Source organism: Rhea americana, unplaced genomic scaffold (genome assembly GCF_003343005.1).
Source record: "Rhea americana isolate MKP2758 unplaced genomic scaffold, rheAme1 scaffold_35, whole genome shotgun sequence".
Lineage (NCBI taxonomy): Eukaryota > Metazoa > Chordata > Aves > Rheiformes > Rheidae > Rhea > Rhea americana.
In genome coordinates, this window is record NW_028186479.1 from 3,829,479 (window position 1) to 3,845,725 (window position 16,247).

Here is a 16,247-nt window from a genome sequence, read left to right on the forward strand (position 1 = left end):
GCAGCTGAGCGCAGTGACCCCAGTCAGCCCTGAGTGCTGGCAGCCTCCGGACTTAGAGGTGGGATCTCTGCACCTGCTTGCTGGTGCAGAACACCATGGTGATGGTGTCCGGCGTCAGGGGCATGTCGATGAGGATGATTCTGGGCCTGGCGCAAGGAAGCCTGCCAGCCCCTTCTCCCAGCTCCCAGTCGTGCAGGGTTGAGCTGAACCTCTCCCAGGCCTTGGGCACTGGGGCTGCCTGAGTGCATGGGCGACACAATTGTCCAGAGTTAAAACCGATCCTTCCTTGTCATTCCCTCGCCCCGACTCCTACCCCTCCCCTTGTTTTTCAAGAGTGTATTGAGAGGGAAGAAGTAGGAAAACATTACACTAAGGCTTACAGAAATTAATTGCTAGAAATATTTAACATGACATGTCTGAGAGCCTAGTGAAGTTCTTACAAAAACAGGTGCTTTTCAGGTCTTGTAGAATATCATACATACTTGCATTTTTCACATGACATAACACTTCTACCAGCTGGGAAACTGAACAGGGCTCATCTTTCTCTATTGTAACAGACTTCAATCTGTCACTAATTTATGTCATTTACAATTTSTGTTACATACAGACAGGCCAAACTGCAGTCAGCTTGTTATAGGGTGTTACAGTTTTAAGCTGAAACCATAGTCAGCCTGTGCTTCAAGACTCAGGAAGGATAAAACAGCTACAAGATGTTGCTCCTGAGAAAGGAGACTTGAGCTGGCCCTCAGTACAGCTGCCTACTTGACTGTGATGGAGCACTGGCTTAGGTTTAGAGTAGGCAACTGAACAAGGGCGTCACTGTTACATTTTCCCCAGTGTGGTCACCTAAAGGAGTTGTCACTCAAACACTTTTTATTAGTGACTGATGATAGATCTGCTTGGATTCACCAACATACATAAACTTATCTGCATCTATTGGACAGGCTCTCTCAGTGAGCTTCCCCACTATTTCTTTTTTCCTACTCTGTCCAGAACATTCCCATTTGTCTCTAGTCTCCATTTTTATTGCCAAACATCCAAGTTGGGTATTCACCATAATTGGCTAGCATTTTTTTGGGGGCTAATAAAAAAAAAATCATGAAAAGGCTAGCCTGCATGTCCTAATTAAGCCAGTAAGGCAAGCTATAGACTCCTGAAATGGGAGGGCAGTGCGAGATGTTAGAYAGGGTTGCATCCAGGCGGGCCTTGAAGATATCCAGAGAAGGAGACTCCACAACCTCTCTGGGCAACCTGGTCCAGGGCTCCGTCACTTTCACAGGGGGGAAATTCCCCCTCACGTTCGGGTGGAACTGCCTGTGCTTCAACTTCTGCCCATTGCCTCTTGTCCTGTCACACGGGACAACTGAAAAGAGTTTGTCCCCGTCCCCTTGACACCCTCCCTTCAGCTACTTGTACACATTGATAAGATCCCTCCTCAGGCTTCTCTTCCCCAGGCTAAACAGGCCCAGCTCTTGCTGTCGTTCCTCACAGGGCAGGTGCTCCAGCCCTCTGACCGTCTTTGTAGCCCTACGCTGGACTCTCTCCAGTAGCTYCATGTCTCTCTTGTACTAAGGAGCCCAGAACTGGACACAGCACTCGAGATGAGGCCTCCCCAGGGCTGAGTAGAGGGGCAGGATCACCTCCCTCGACCTGCTGCCAACACTCTTCCTAATGCAGCCCAGGAGGCCATTGGCCTTCCTGRCCACAAGGGCACATTGCTGGCTCATAGTCAACTTGTCATTCACCAGCACTCCCAGGTCCTTCTCTGCACAGTTGCTCTCCAGAAGGTCAGCCCCCAGCTTGTGCTGTTGCATGGGGTTATTCCTCCCTAGGTGCAGGACCCTGCACTTGCCCTTGTTGAACCTCAGGAGGTTCCTCTCTGTCCAACTCTCCAGCCTGTCCAGGTCTCTCTGAATGGCAGCACAGCCCTCAGGTGTCTCAGCCACTCCTCCCAGCTTGGTATCATCAGCAAACTTGCTGAGGAGGCACTCYRTCCCCTCATCCAGGTCATTGATGAAGAAGTTGAACAGGATGGGGCCCAGTCCTGAGCCCTGGGGGACGCCACTAGCCACAGGCCTCCAACTRGACTCCACGCCACTGATGACGACCCTCTGAGCCCTGCCTTTCAGCCAGGTCTCAATCCACCTCACAGTATTGCAGCTACCATATTTTGTATTAACCAGAGTTAAAAAAGTTCAGCAGCAATGGCAAGGTCAGAGAGCTGCAACAACCTGTGGGTAAGGCTTCACATATGTAACCAATCATAAAATGACTTGTGTATGATTAACTTGTTGTTAAATACCATTAATCCTTATAAATGTGCCAAGTACCATGTATCCATACAGACTCTGATCGGTTTGGTTTATGCTTAGTGAGCAGATAAATTATAGGCTCAAATTGCAGAAGGCCCCTGAATCAATTGCTGAGAACTGCTCCAGCTACAGGTCATTTGCTTGGTTTAACCTGATAATTCGCACTTACTCCGTCATTGCACTGAAGATCTTGAATGGCAGGAATGTAAAGTCCTTTTCAGAAAAGCAGTAGAGGCAGAGAGTCTTCTGCAATGGGGAGTCTGGGCGCCCTATACATCTCCCATGAGGTCGCATTTGCACAGCTGGTTTTTGAGAGACCAGTGACACATGCAGGTAAGGGTAGAACACTGCGTGGTATGGGGCATGCCCACGCACTGCTATCTGCCAGCCTAGTGCATGTTACCATGAAACACGCTTGGCAGCTGATGCTTCAAAAACACTGGCTTTGGTACTGGCTCTGCTACTGCTCTTCCCCACTTGAAATGCTCTTCACAGTACTGTGAAATAACACGCATCTACGAGATTAATGCATTTTTGCTATTTTAAGGAATAGTCGTGCCAGTAACTTTGTAAGTGGGGGCAGTGGCAGCATGTGCACAGATCTGAGCTGATGTAGTCTGGTTGTTCTCTAGGTTCTGCACTGAAGTGCTTCATCTTAGACAACATCTTCAGCAGCAGATGTTTTCCAACACATGGCACTCTAAACAGTGCGGTGTGGGGCACAGTTGTAGGAACATACACTGTGAAGCAGTTGCATTAAATAAGAAGCATCACACTTAACAGTAGTAACAGAACAGTAGCGTGCATTCAGATAAAGGTATGCCTTAAACTGTGGTTTTACATCTTTGGTGTTCTGGGTCGCAATGGGTTTGCCTTAAGGTTGTCCACCTTTTAGTGTACAGAGTCCGCGTGCTTTGCTGCTCACTTCAGCTGTGCATCAGTGCTGATGTTAACATCCTTTTTCCCCTACAACCACTTGACATTGCAGAAGTACAGCACTGGGTTAGGCTTGCATTAAGAATGTTCCATCTGCACTGGTGGAACTTCCAGGAGCTACCTGTTCAGTGGACAGGTTTACGTCCTTTTACGCATCACCTACACGGACTGGACAAAACTGGCACATGACCAATCACTGTGAGCGCTGAGAAAAACCTGAGAAGAGTAAAGCACCTTTATCCAACATTAAACAAAAAGGTATTTTAGCAGGTGCCAACCACGACAACTTTTAAATCAAAATGAGCAAATTGATCTATGTACCAGAATAGCGCTAAGTYGACTTAAAGTTTGCAAATTAACTTGCATCCATACACAAATTGTATTGCTTCAGAACAGCTAAGCTTGCAGTTCTTCTATTTTGTTAATTTATAAAAATTTGTTATGAGAACAGTGATGTTCAGCATTGACCACTAAACGCTCGCAGAACAGAGAATTCGTTCTCAGCAAATGGGGCTTTGGAAGTTCTGATYGCCGCCGTGCTCCAGCGGGGCACTCGGCTACGAGTCTGTGCCACTCTCACACTGCGCAAGGAACACCGGGAGTAACAAACTGTACTGACATGCAAATCACAGGTTATGCATCAATCAAGATACCACTTTTATTAACTGGATTTTCCATTTCTGTCRCACACTATGAATGTTTATACAATGAAAAAGCCAAACATTGCTGGAAGCAATATGACCAGCTGATATTTCTGTACCCTCTTAACACGCACGCATGGATTCTTTCTTAGTGAGAAATTTTCTATTTCTGTTCTGTTCATTAATTCTGCTTATTTATACTGCTACTCTTAAAATTCTGTGTCAAGATTGTCACATCTTAAATACAGACGAAGTTGCTAGAAGTACATTATTTTTTTTATATATATATATATATATATATATACACACATACAGAAAAATACAAGACTAATTGTTTTTGCACAATAATTTATACGCTACTGCAACTATATGCAACTTTTAAAGACACGTTAAGGGGTACAAGAAACTGTTTACTTGCTCTAAATAGTTTGGTCCAATATTATCGTAATGTAGTGGTTATTCTCGCCCTTCCTTCTACATGACAACATAATACAACATACACCACATGCACAATCATTCACCTACCAATGAATGAATGAAGGACACCACTCAAACTAACATTTGTACACCCAAAGGTTCAACCAACCATACACAACTAATAAGGCTATAATACAACTATGCAGCATAAATGGTCAACACTGCTGTTCTAAAGTGAGCACCATATATACATTTGTATATAAAAACATTGGAAACAAAATACACCTGGGGTTAGTTAAAAGGTGCCATTCCAAGGCTGTACATAATATCAGGAAATAGTATTTACAATACTTGAAAAAAAGCTGCAACAAATAAGTTTATTGCCAATGCCCTTTATAAACTTCTCTCCGACTTCGATGTTACGCTCACTGTCTGTGAACCACACATCTGATTTCTGGCCCTTTATAAGATCCCTGCTCAAAAATTTCAAGCAAATATGTTCTATGGCTTCACCCACACATCTATTCTTGAAGCTTTCGAGTTATAAATACCACACTGACTAAACTGTGTCTTAAAACCTAAAATAAGTAAAATGCTTATCTTTTCCTTTATTTAGGATGCAGAATGTAACATCCCTAGCTAGGCTAGACAGTGAGAATGTCCCATGCAATTTAGACTCTCTTAGTAAAGTCTTTTACTAATCAAGAAGAGCTATTGTGAACTGTAGAAATTATGACTAAACATAACGCAGTTCTTTGGTGCTCTACTCACTCTACAGTGGACCTGAAATGCATTGTATTTGACCATTTTGCAAGTGTTACGAGATGCTAAACAATGTAAACTCCTCTCAGACATTCAATGTCTGGCCAGGGCRCTGCTACATAATACCACCAGTTTTACTAGCATTGCTTAGAAGACCCAGTGCACAGCATGAAAAAATAAAACATTCTTGCCCTTCCCAAAATTAGGAATCTGCAATATATTTTATTCTAGATAATAAAATTCCATAAAAGTTAATTCATCTGGTCAAAAGTATCCTTTTGTACAGAAATACTCTAAATCAAGACCTTACCATGGCAATGGGAAACCAAGTAGAAAAGCTAATAGCTGTAGAATAAATATTTACATGCTGTTTTTAACTGATTTTTATGAGAAAACATGGATTACTGAGGGAAAATAAATGGTGTACGTATGGGAAACGGCAATATTTTAAGTCTTTAAAAGAATCAAATTTAATAATGAGAAAAATGTATATGACAATAGCATTTTCAATTTGCATCCAATTATCTAAAAGTTTTTCGTCCCTTATTGCCTTTTGAAAACTTGGAGCGTGGGGGAACAGTATAGKGGGAAAAAAACTAAAATACTAAGGTAAGTGTTGTGATATACTATAWCCAAAGTAATTTATACAAATACTTTATTTTCATTTAGAATGCAAAAACTCAGAAGTAGACTTAATAATTTATCTTTGTTATATTAAAAAAAAGAAGATTGTCTGCTTGTAATATTAACATATTTCTATGGGAAAAAGCTGCCTTACAAATCTACTTGCTTTTTAGGAAAAAAAAATGGCCTCTAACAAAACAAGATCTTTTCAGTTTTATTTTTGAGCCACAACTTCATCCACATCATAGCTTAAGACAAATAGGTGTGGGTTTAAAAATCATATTTCAAGATCACTAATTTTCAGTGCATCTTTGCTTTGTACAAGCCTTGGAACATCTGAAAGCTCCCTGAAGAGTTTTCAGCATCAAAACATTATTGCTTTGGTTCTGTTTCAGACACATAGAAGTATGCCACATATCACATATTTTAGATATCACAGAAGGTCAGAACAAGAATTAACATTTCACAAGCAAACAAAAGCTTCTCTCACTCTAGTTTAAGTGCAGAACATGAAAATTCTAAGTGCTCCATTTACATTAGGATCCAGATCCTCAATTTAGTCCAGATCTTCCATAGTAAAATTATAAATGTAAAAATTACACAATAAAATAGTCTGCTCTGTTGGGAAAGAAAAACATATTGGCTAGCAGCATGCAAAGACCATGCATTGTCATACCATCAAGCAAACACAAAATTAAAGTGTAATAAATAACTGCTCAAAGCCCACTTAAAAATATTAAGACAACAAAAGGGAGTTCAGTGACGTTCACAGCTCTGAACAGGAAGAATGATGTTGTCAAGTAGATTGAGCTATTAAAGTCAGGTCATTGTCAAATGACATGACAACAACTGGTTTGACTGGAGGTACACAGCAGGCCCTCCTTCGGGTTCCGCTGAATATTCACAGATATTGTCTTTTCACAGAGAGGTAGTTGTAGCACATTATTTTTCAAGTTCCTGCTCTTTATCCGTTCCAATTCGTTTGCTGTGTCTGACATTTGGTCAGAAAAGAATTTTAGGTTGCCCAGTGATGAAGCCGGGTTTGCACTTCCACTGGAACTTATACACATTTTCCATGTTGATTTCTCCTGCACTTTTACACTGGAAAATGAGAGATTGTTTTGAGGATCAATAATGTATTTAGTACTGCCATGAATCTGTGAACCCAAGCAAAGGCTCATCAACTTGAGGCTTTCAACCAGTTCCCCTGCGCTTTTCGATGATAACTGCATTGAGTTTCCAGATCCAGCACACCTACGAGTGGAACCTGAAGTGTTGTTGGTGCCGCCACTGGAGCCACTAGAGGGACTTCCCCCACCTTTGTTGTTATCGCTCGGGCTTGTTTTGTCCACCCCTCCGTTTCCGTTACTTGGTTTGCTTTGTCCACCACCGTCTCCTTGGCTGCCAGGTGGCCCTTCGCTACTATCCCGTCTGTGCCAGGAGTAAGTAAACCCACTATCTTTATCTAGGCGTCTCCTACTTTCTGAGTCATCGTCACTCGTTTCTGAGCTACTGCAACTTGAGCCCCGTCCCTGGCTTTTCCTCCTGTGATAGCGCTTATGCACTGTGCTAGGCGAAGCAATGTTCATTTTTAACCTGCTGAGCTTCGGGGGTAAGTTCTCATCCATGTCAAACTCATCATCTGACTCGCCCTCCTCAAAGATTTGATTGAGGACTGGTGCACTCTTTCTTGAAGTAAGACGGTTTGTAACTGAAGGCTTACGGCGCAGAACAACTTGAGTAGAAAGAGAAATAGGTTTCTTTTCTTCTTCATCCTCCTCTTCATCTTCTTCAACCCTGAACAAGCACTTTCGGCCACTTGTCGTGGGTTTTAAGCTCACTGATGGAACTACCGACAGTGCCGGTCCAGCTAACTCAGGGATATCCTCTTTCTTTCCTGGATCACCAAGTGCTTTGCTTCTGTGACCATTGAGAACATTTTCAGCTGTGCGAGCTGGAGACTGAGGAACAGTTGCATGGGAGAGAGGAGAAGCTGTGAGGTCATCCTCCAGATCTTGGGGTACATCAATTTTTGTTGGCCATGACTGCCTACATAAACAAGTATAAAGGATAAAAGAAAAATTAGATCATGGTGAGCATTTAAGATATCAGGAAAYGTAAGATCTGCACAAAAGGAAAATAAATAGTACCACAGACTGGCTTGCAGAGTGGCATATTTGTAAATAGCAATGTTTGGTATTTGTGAAGAAGGAAGCATTTTCAAAGAACCTGCATGCCTTTTCAAATGCCGTTACTTGAAAGGCAAGTTGTATATACAAAAACATGGTTTATAAGTTCTGTCAGTTGCTGTCAAATGAAATTAAAAAAAATAATAAAAAAACACTTTCACCATGCTCAGAAAACTAATTAAGCAATAAAAATCTTTAAATAGTTTTCTGTGTCTTAAATACCCAAAGGAGGATTAGAGCTAATGTTTACAGAAAGATATGAGGTATGCAAGTGATTCAAACACAATCTAAATAAATAGAATTGCAAACTACTTTTAATCTGAAGCTTTAATTATTTTTTCCAGTATTCTCTAGTACAAAAAATCAGATTAGAATTAGCACATGAATGAGACTGACAAGTTGAGTCAGAAGCAAGGTTCTCCAATTTTCAGTATGTCTCATTCAGACTAAGTTCTGTTTTACAAAATCACCTTTAATTTAAAGCACGTGAATTGAAACCATGTATCTCTTACATCTATTTGACTTAACTGAGCAACTAAAATACAGTCACATGAATTCAGGACTCAAATTGCTGAAGAATGACACTTAAAAAGCAAATTTAAAATTAAATGAAAGTTTAACATATATGACTGCATATACTACATTAGCCTTAAATCAAAATATAGCGAAAAAAGTCACCCTTGAGACTAAATCAGTCTTTAGTCAATTAGCARCTGATGCCTTATCTTCACTATCTAAGCAGATATGTAATGTTATATATTTTACTTTAAATCCTGAAATATACTGTAGTTTTTTTCCCCAAATGCACACAGAATGAATTAACAATAAAAAGCCTCTCAGTGTCTTACCTCTGCATCTGTATATTCAAAGTCTAATCCAATGAAAAATAAACCAACCCTCAAAGGTGTGAAGATTCCTCAACTGCTTCACTCAGTGTAACCTCTGCATTTCATGTACAGAACAAGAAAATTCTTCTAACCATTCAAATTAAGAATTACCTTTAAGTTAAAAAAAGTTTGCCAATTGCATAACTAAAACACTCTAACATACTGTATGAAAAGCTGTCACAGAAGGGAAGTTAACAACTGTAAGAGGTTTCCATTCACATACAGATAGCGTATTGCAAGATATTCCCAGACATATTTTGAGAGTGTGCCAAAAAATAAAAAAAGTGGGGGTGGTGGGAGGATGGCACAACTCTGCCCCGTGTAGAACCAAGGCGCAGCAGGAACACAGGCGGGGAAGCAGCCAGTGYTGCACGCTCAGGGAGCGTGACCCTGGGCGTTTGCTTGCACAGCCTGCCCCCCAYAGAGGATCATCCAAACTCCCTGAACTCTGCTGTATTAAAAAGTTAAGCTGAAGAAACAAGGGATGCTTGGACACTTGTTTGCTGTTTTTATTCTAAATGTTTCTACTTCTAAATGATTCTACTTAATTTCAAACRCTTAACTGAAGCTCCTGCATTTGCTCAAGGCTCCCTCTTCTGTAACTGCTGGACAGAAAAGGATCCTGAGGTGTGAGATGCCTTTCTGTGGGCAACACAGTTCACAGCTATCTTTGCAGTGACATCAAATTTGAAGAGGAATATTTTAATAAAGTCAACATTAAACTCCCCAAGCCTAACAGGCAGGCTTTGTTTTGGACTGCCAGCTTCCGTTCTGGCTATGCAAAGCGATGGCTGCAACAGTAGGTCTGAGTTGTGCCACGGAGCCGCCAGCAGGTCTGCGGGTGCCCGTAGCCGATGCCCCCAGCGCTGGCTCCTTGCCTGGCACTGGGCTGCCCCCACCAGCTCCGCTCCAGGGAGCGGCTCAGCCTCGAGGGAGGCCACTGAGCTGGCRGCTCTGACCCAGCTATCCAGACAAGAAGCAGAGCCTTGGCCCGTGGTCCCTCCTCGTGTTTCACACTGGCTGCCTCCCTTAGGCCCCAGTTGACTCTAGAAATGCTGGGAACCACTGACCTACTGATGACCTGTGCTAAATAGAGTATTTTAAACACAAGCAACTGTCAGTGGTTAACACACAGGACTTTAATTAGAAACTTATCTAGGAAAGTGGCAGAAATGAAGATCTAAACATTTCAACAATATACAGTGCTTTAACACTGTAAGCATCGTTAAAAACCAAGTTCTGTGGTTGTTACAATAAAGTGTAAATACACTTTATTTCCTATTATTTCCAATAGGCCAGAGGGAAGGGTTGGGGAGAAAGGAAGCTCCAGGTTAATCTTCTAAACTTTCAAGTAATGCATCACTTTGTTGTCTTTTTCCATGAGACCAATCTAGATAAACCAGTGACCAATGACCACGAGATGGTGGAGTTCAGGAYCCTGCAGGAAAGAAGTAAGGCAACAAGCAGGATTGCAACCCTGGACTTCAGGAGAGCGGACTTTGGGCTCGTYGGAGACCTAATTGGAGGAATCTCATGRGTTAAAGCCCTAGAAGGAAGGGGGGTTCAGGAGAGCTGGCTAGTATCCAAACATCACTTCCTCCAAGCCCAGGAGCRGTGCATCCCTATGAGTAAGAAGTGCAGCAAAGGGGGCAGGAGACCTGCATGGGTGAGCAAGGAGCTCCTGGCCAAATTCAGACAGAAGAAGAAARTACACAGAATGTGGAAGAGGGGACAGGCTACTTGGGAGAATTGTAGGAATGCAGTCGGAGTATGCAGAGATGCTGYGAGGAAGGCTAAGGCCCARCTGGAACTGAGTCTGGCAAGGGATGTCAAGGACAACAGGAAGGGCTTCTTCAGATACATCAGCAGCAAGARGRGGACTAGGGAAAATGTGGGCCYSCTACTGAATGGGKCRGGGGCCCTGGTGACAAGGGATACAGAGAAGGCAGAATTGCTGAATGCCTCCTTTGCTTCAGTCTTCACTGCTAAGGGCAGCCCTCAAGAATCCTGGAGCCTGGAYGTGAGGGAGAAAGTCTGGAGAARGGAAGACTTTCCTTTGGTTGAGGAGGATACGGATTAGAGACCTTCTGGGCAGGCTAGACATCCACAAATCCATGGGCCCAGATGGGATGCACCCATGGGTACTGAGGGAGTTGGCAGATGTTGTTGCCAGGCCACTCTCCGTCATCTTTGAAAGGTCCTGGAGAACTGGAGAGGTGCCTGAGGACTGGAAGAAAGCCAATGTCACTCCAGTCTTCAAGAAGGGCRARAAGGAGGACAYAGGCAACYAYAGGSYRGTCAGCCTCACCTCCATCCCTGGAAAGGTGATGGAACAGCTCATTCTGGATGTCATCTCCAGACATATGGAGGAAAAGAAGGTGATCAGGAGTAGCCAGCATGGATTCACCAAGGGGAAATCCTGCTTAACCAATCTGATCACCTTCTCTGATGGAATGACTGGCTGGGTAGATGAGGGCAGAGCAGTGGACGTTGTGTACTTTGACTTCAGCAAGACTTTGGGCACTGTCTCCCCTAACATCCTCCTAGGTAAGATCAGGAAGTGTGGGTTAGATGAGTGGACAGTGAGGTGGATTGAGAACTGGCTGAAAGGCAGRGCTCAGAGGGTCGTCATCAGTGGTGTGGAGTCTAGTTGGAGGCCTGTGGCTAGTGGCATCCCCCAGGGCTCAGGACTGGGACCCATCCTGTCAACTTCTTCATCAATGACCTGGATGAGGGGACAGAGTGCCTCCTCAGCAAGTTTGCTGATGATACCAAGCTGGGAGGAGTGGCTGAGACACGAGAGGGCTATGCTGCCATTCAGAGAGAGACCTGGACAGGCTGAAGAGTTGGACAGAGAGGAACCTCATGAGGTCCAACAAGGGCAAGTGCAGGGTCCTGCACCTAGGGAGGAATAACCCCATGCAACAGTACAGGCCAGGGGCTGACCTGCTGGAGAGCAGCTCTGCAGAGAAGGACCTGGGAGTGCTGGTGAATGACAAGTTGACTATGAGCCAGCAATGTGCCCTTGTGGCCAGGAAGGTCAATGGTCTCCTGGGGTGCATTAGGAAGAGTGTTGGCAGCAGGTGGAGGGAGGTGATCCTGCCCCTCTACTCAGCCCTGGGGAGGCCTCATCTCGAGTACTGTGTCCAGTTGTGGGCTCCTCAGTGCAAGAGAGACATGAAGCTACTGGAGAGAGTCCAGCGTAGGGCTACAAAGACGGTCAGAGGGCTGGAGCACCTGCCCTGTGAGGAACGACTGGGAGAGCTGGGCCTGTTTAGCCTGGAGAAGAGAAGCCTGAGGGGGGATCTTATCAATGTGTACAAGTAGCTGAAGGGAGGGTGTCAAGGGGACGGGGACAAACTCTTTTCAGTTGTCCCGTGTGACAGGACAAGAGGCAATGGGCAGAAGTTGAAGCACAGGAAGTTCCGCCTGCACGTGAGGGGGAATTTCTTCCCTGTGAGAGTGACGGAGCCCTGGACCAGGTTGCCCAGAGAGGTTGTGGAGTCTCCTTCTCTGGATATCTTCAAGGCCCGCCTGGATGCAACCCTGTCTAACACACTCTAGGTGACCTTGCTGAGCAGGGAGGTTGGCCTAGATGATCTCCAGAGGTCCCTTCCAACCTTACTGATTCTGTGATTCTATGATAAACACTTYGAATTTAGATCACGAAGTCTAGGACTGAAACAGTTTCAAAGCTACTTGGGACTGTTATGTTTAAGTATTCCTCTACATATGCAGATGTGCTTGTCATAGAAAGAAAACTCATACAAGCAACACAGGTTTTAACTACTCCATTAAGCATTACAAATTCATATCAGGATTCAGATTCAGTAAGCTTGTTTGTTGTATAGTTCCCCTTATCTGAAGCAGCTGGTTTACTAAAATTGTGACAGTGATGTGGAAAAAAACCCCAAATTTAAAAGGATTTTATAGATTTAGAAAATTTTTAGAACTTTCATTTGAAGGTAATCTCAAAATTTTCATGTATAGTAACAACTTCTTCTAATCAGACACACTCGATACTCTGCCTGGATATCTTTTAGAAGAGATTGATATACATAAAGTAAGAGGATGATGCATGCATAGTGAAAGGCTATAGTATTACTCTAGAAAAGGGAAGTTTTGTAATACCAAGCTCCAGATCATTTAGGTTTATGTAGATTAAAACACTTTGCTGCCTACAACAATAACTTCCTAAAATCACTGATAACTATGCAACGTAAGCAAGTTTCCTACAGAAATGACCACTGAGTAAATAACCTTTAAATTCAGCAACAAATTTTCAAAGTCTACTCTACAACACAAAACAGGGGACAACAACATCTTGAGATGAAACAGATGCTGGTAACTTGTACAATTCAGAAAGAAACAAAAAAAATTATTAAGCAAGCTGAATGGTATTCAGAAGCCACTGAAAATCTCCAAACTTTCAGTTAAAATCTCAAGTAATGGTCATGAGAGATGATCTATTCCAAATTCAAGATTTTCCAAATGCAAAATCCAAATGCAAAAAAAACCCAGATTTTTCAAAAAATGCTTGCACTTAATTTATAACAAGTGTTCATATTTTGTGGATTGAATTTGTAATAATAATACCTCACTTTATCAATTAGACCAGAGAAAATATGGGCGTACAACATTTATGTCCCTCCTATCCTTCCTGTTAAGCGTCTCCACATATGATTTTGCACAAAACATACACAAAGAAATCTTYAGGATGAAGATGCTATTTCATCTTTTTCTCTGCTAGACTCTAAAGATGAATTAACAAAACTGAAGATAGGCAGTAACTCTAACCATCAGCACAAGTGCCTGATATTCCACCCTCTCACTGAGCTATCAGCCACCATCAACCAATATTACACCAAAGCTTAAAAGGCAAGTTCTTTTGGAGACAGTGGAGGTTACAGGACAAAGAAAAAATAAAATTGGCAGAAATGCCTCAGCACAACCTCCACAATCTTCATGAAAGCTACAGTCAACGCTGAGCAATGAAGATTTTTCTCTACACCACCAGAGCCCTACTCAGAAAACTAGTCATACTCTAAGTCAGCAAATTTAAAACAAGAACTAAGAAAAATAACTCCTCAGAATTTCTCCTCCAATATCAACATGCAGGTAGAAACCCTTCAACTTCTAGCTTTTGGTTTTAAGCATATGCTGTTGTAACTGAGAGCACGTGATGTTTTGATATCTGGCTGCAGAGCGAACAGCGTGGGTGAACATGTCCATGAGAGCTACATGCCAGCACCCCCCTCCCCGCCTTATTGCTCGTGACAAGTTAACGCTTTGTATGTTTCAGGAACTTTGTTATAGGGCCTTCTAATAATGTTTTGGTCAAACTAAAAATCTGACTTCAGCTTCTACTGTAACATGCTTTTAACTACCAGAAGTCAGTTCAAAGTAAATGAAACAAATTAAAGTCATTATTTGAATAGTCTTCCTTAGACAACAGGCATATTAACCTATCTTAAAAGGAAAAAAAACATAACTTAAAGATGCTTGCTCCAAGCTTGATTTAGGGAATGTTCAAGCACATTAAAATCAAAGCTAACAACTAAATCTTAATATTAAAGTCAGTGTCTCATTTCTCATATATGACTGATTTCTCATCAATACATTTAGGGAATTATGAAACTAATTTTTGCCACATAGGCAATTTTAATGAAGAACTGAAGATCAACGAACAAGCCCTTTCCTACCAGGTRTGAAAATTTACTACTTCAGGTACAAACTTCAAATTGATTAGTCATTTCCTGAAAACAACAGGGATTGAAAACATTACTGGTAACCAATTTCTGAACAGTTTCTGAAATGTTCACAGCACTTCTAAGACACTTAGAACTAGCAATGAATAATCATTTTACTATTTTTAAAAGGCAGTATCTGAGCAATTCAATAGTCATCTCATTAAGCCATGTTMAAAACAAAACACAACAACAAAAAGATTGACATTTAAATTCTCACCTGAACTGAGCTTTGATGTTGCTAGGGCTTGCAGATCTGGTCTGAATTTCTTTCTCTTGTTTTTCTCTCAAAATCCTTTCAGCTAGTAAGAAGTAAGTAGCAGTGATGTGATTGTATTTGTTAGTTTCCAGTGCCCTAGGGAAAGCACAAAAACATGAAACAAGCCCTACATCAAGGGCTTTCTAAAACTGGACATGCAGCTCTCACAACTCACTATATTTYTCATAGCAGGAAAAGCACCTGAAAGCAGAAATGTGTATTGCTGATGTTTTGACAAGCATTTCTTGGCCTCATTAAAATATCAACCAACAAGTCTAGCAAGTTCTCTATGGCTAGGTGAGGATATCTTTTGGATATCATTTGAAATTAAATAATTCTTTCTTTATTGAAAAGTGATAAAATTCTATTTCACTGATGTTATGCAACAATAACAGGCTTTCCCAATGGCACATAAATCCATGAAGTACGGATACTTGTTTATGAAACAGTAAGAGAAAAAACCTACACTATTTTACGACTGTCATATTAAGTTTACAATAAAGTTAAATTTGTAAGTCAGCACACATCATTCATATGTTCTAACAGAAGATAGAACTGTTACAAAGCTAAAAGCTGAAAAAGTTTGACTACTGCTTTTTATTTCTTTTAAATGGTAACATATTAATTTTTTTTTCTATGTTAAGATTGCTTCTTCTAGTTTTTACTCTTCTAGGAAAAACTGTAGCTTTCTAGCAAGCTCACTCAATGATGATGCTTATTTTACATTATTTACATAAAAGGAATAATATTTTAAATTACAAAGATTCAGGTATACTAAGGGAAAACTAAGAATTTATCATCCYTATATACGCATGACACCAAATGCAACTCTTGAAGAGATTCACAGCATAAGAAAAAGTATGGATTTCAAAGCAGTTAGAATTGTTTAAWATGACAAGTTACCACAAGAATCAAATACTGTTCCAAAAAAATATTTTAAAGTTTTTTTTCTAAGGTTGTATCTACTTAAGCAGTCCTAATACATGCTTAATATTTAATGCTTAAGTATTTCTTCCCATCACAGAGCAAAATTGTAGTATTTTGTTAATGGAATGGATTTGGTATACACACATGGAAACACCCAAGTCTTCATGATGCTCTTCATTCAAATATATTAGATGCTCAAAACAAACTGTATACAGAAAACTGGTAACTTACTCCACTATTGTATCTCGGTCTGCTATGTCGCCAAGAACCATGCGCTGTATTATACTGTTGTGTTCTTCCTCAGACAGATTTTTATATGAAACCAGAGGAATATTGTAYTTGGTGGCAGGAGATGGGTCAACTCCTTGAAGCCATGCGTGGTTTTCAATTTCTTCCAAAGATGCCCTTCGCTTTGGGTCTCTCTGTAACATCCGTGTAATTAGGCTGTGAATAAAAAAWAAATAAACAATAAAAACCACATTAAAAACACATATATAACAATAATAGAATAAAAAATAAACAAAATGCACTAACATGTTTAAAAGA

The 16,247-nt window shown here is 41.5% G+C and overlaps 1 protein-coding gene across 2 annotated transcripts in view; it reads right to left on the bottom strand.

Moving 5' to 3' along the window:
- Positions 1–3,881: 3,881 nt before the first annotated feature.
- SNRK (SNF related kinase) overlaps positions 3,882–16,247 on the bottom strand; it is a 32,992-nt gene continuing 20,626 nt past the window's right edge. For both annotated transcript variants that reach the window (XM_085311819.1, XM_085311818.1), the window contains exons 4-6: positions 15,933–16,145; positions 14,736–14,870; positions 3,882–7,741 (exon numbers count right to left, since the gene is read on the bottom strand). In XM_085311819.1, coding sequence (XP_085167945.1) covers positions 6,523–7,741; positions 14,736–14,870; positions 15,933–16,145 — 1,567 coding nt within the window. In that variant the 3' untranslated portion in view covers positions 3,882–6,522. The remainder of the gene's footprint in view (positions 7,742–14,735; positions 14,871–15,932; positions 16,146–16,247) is intronic.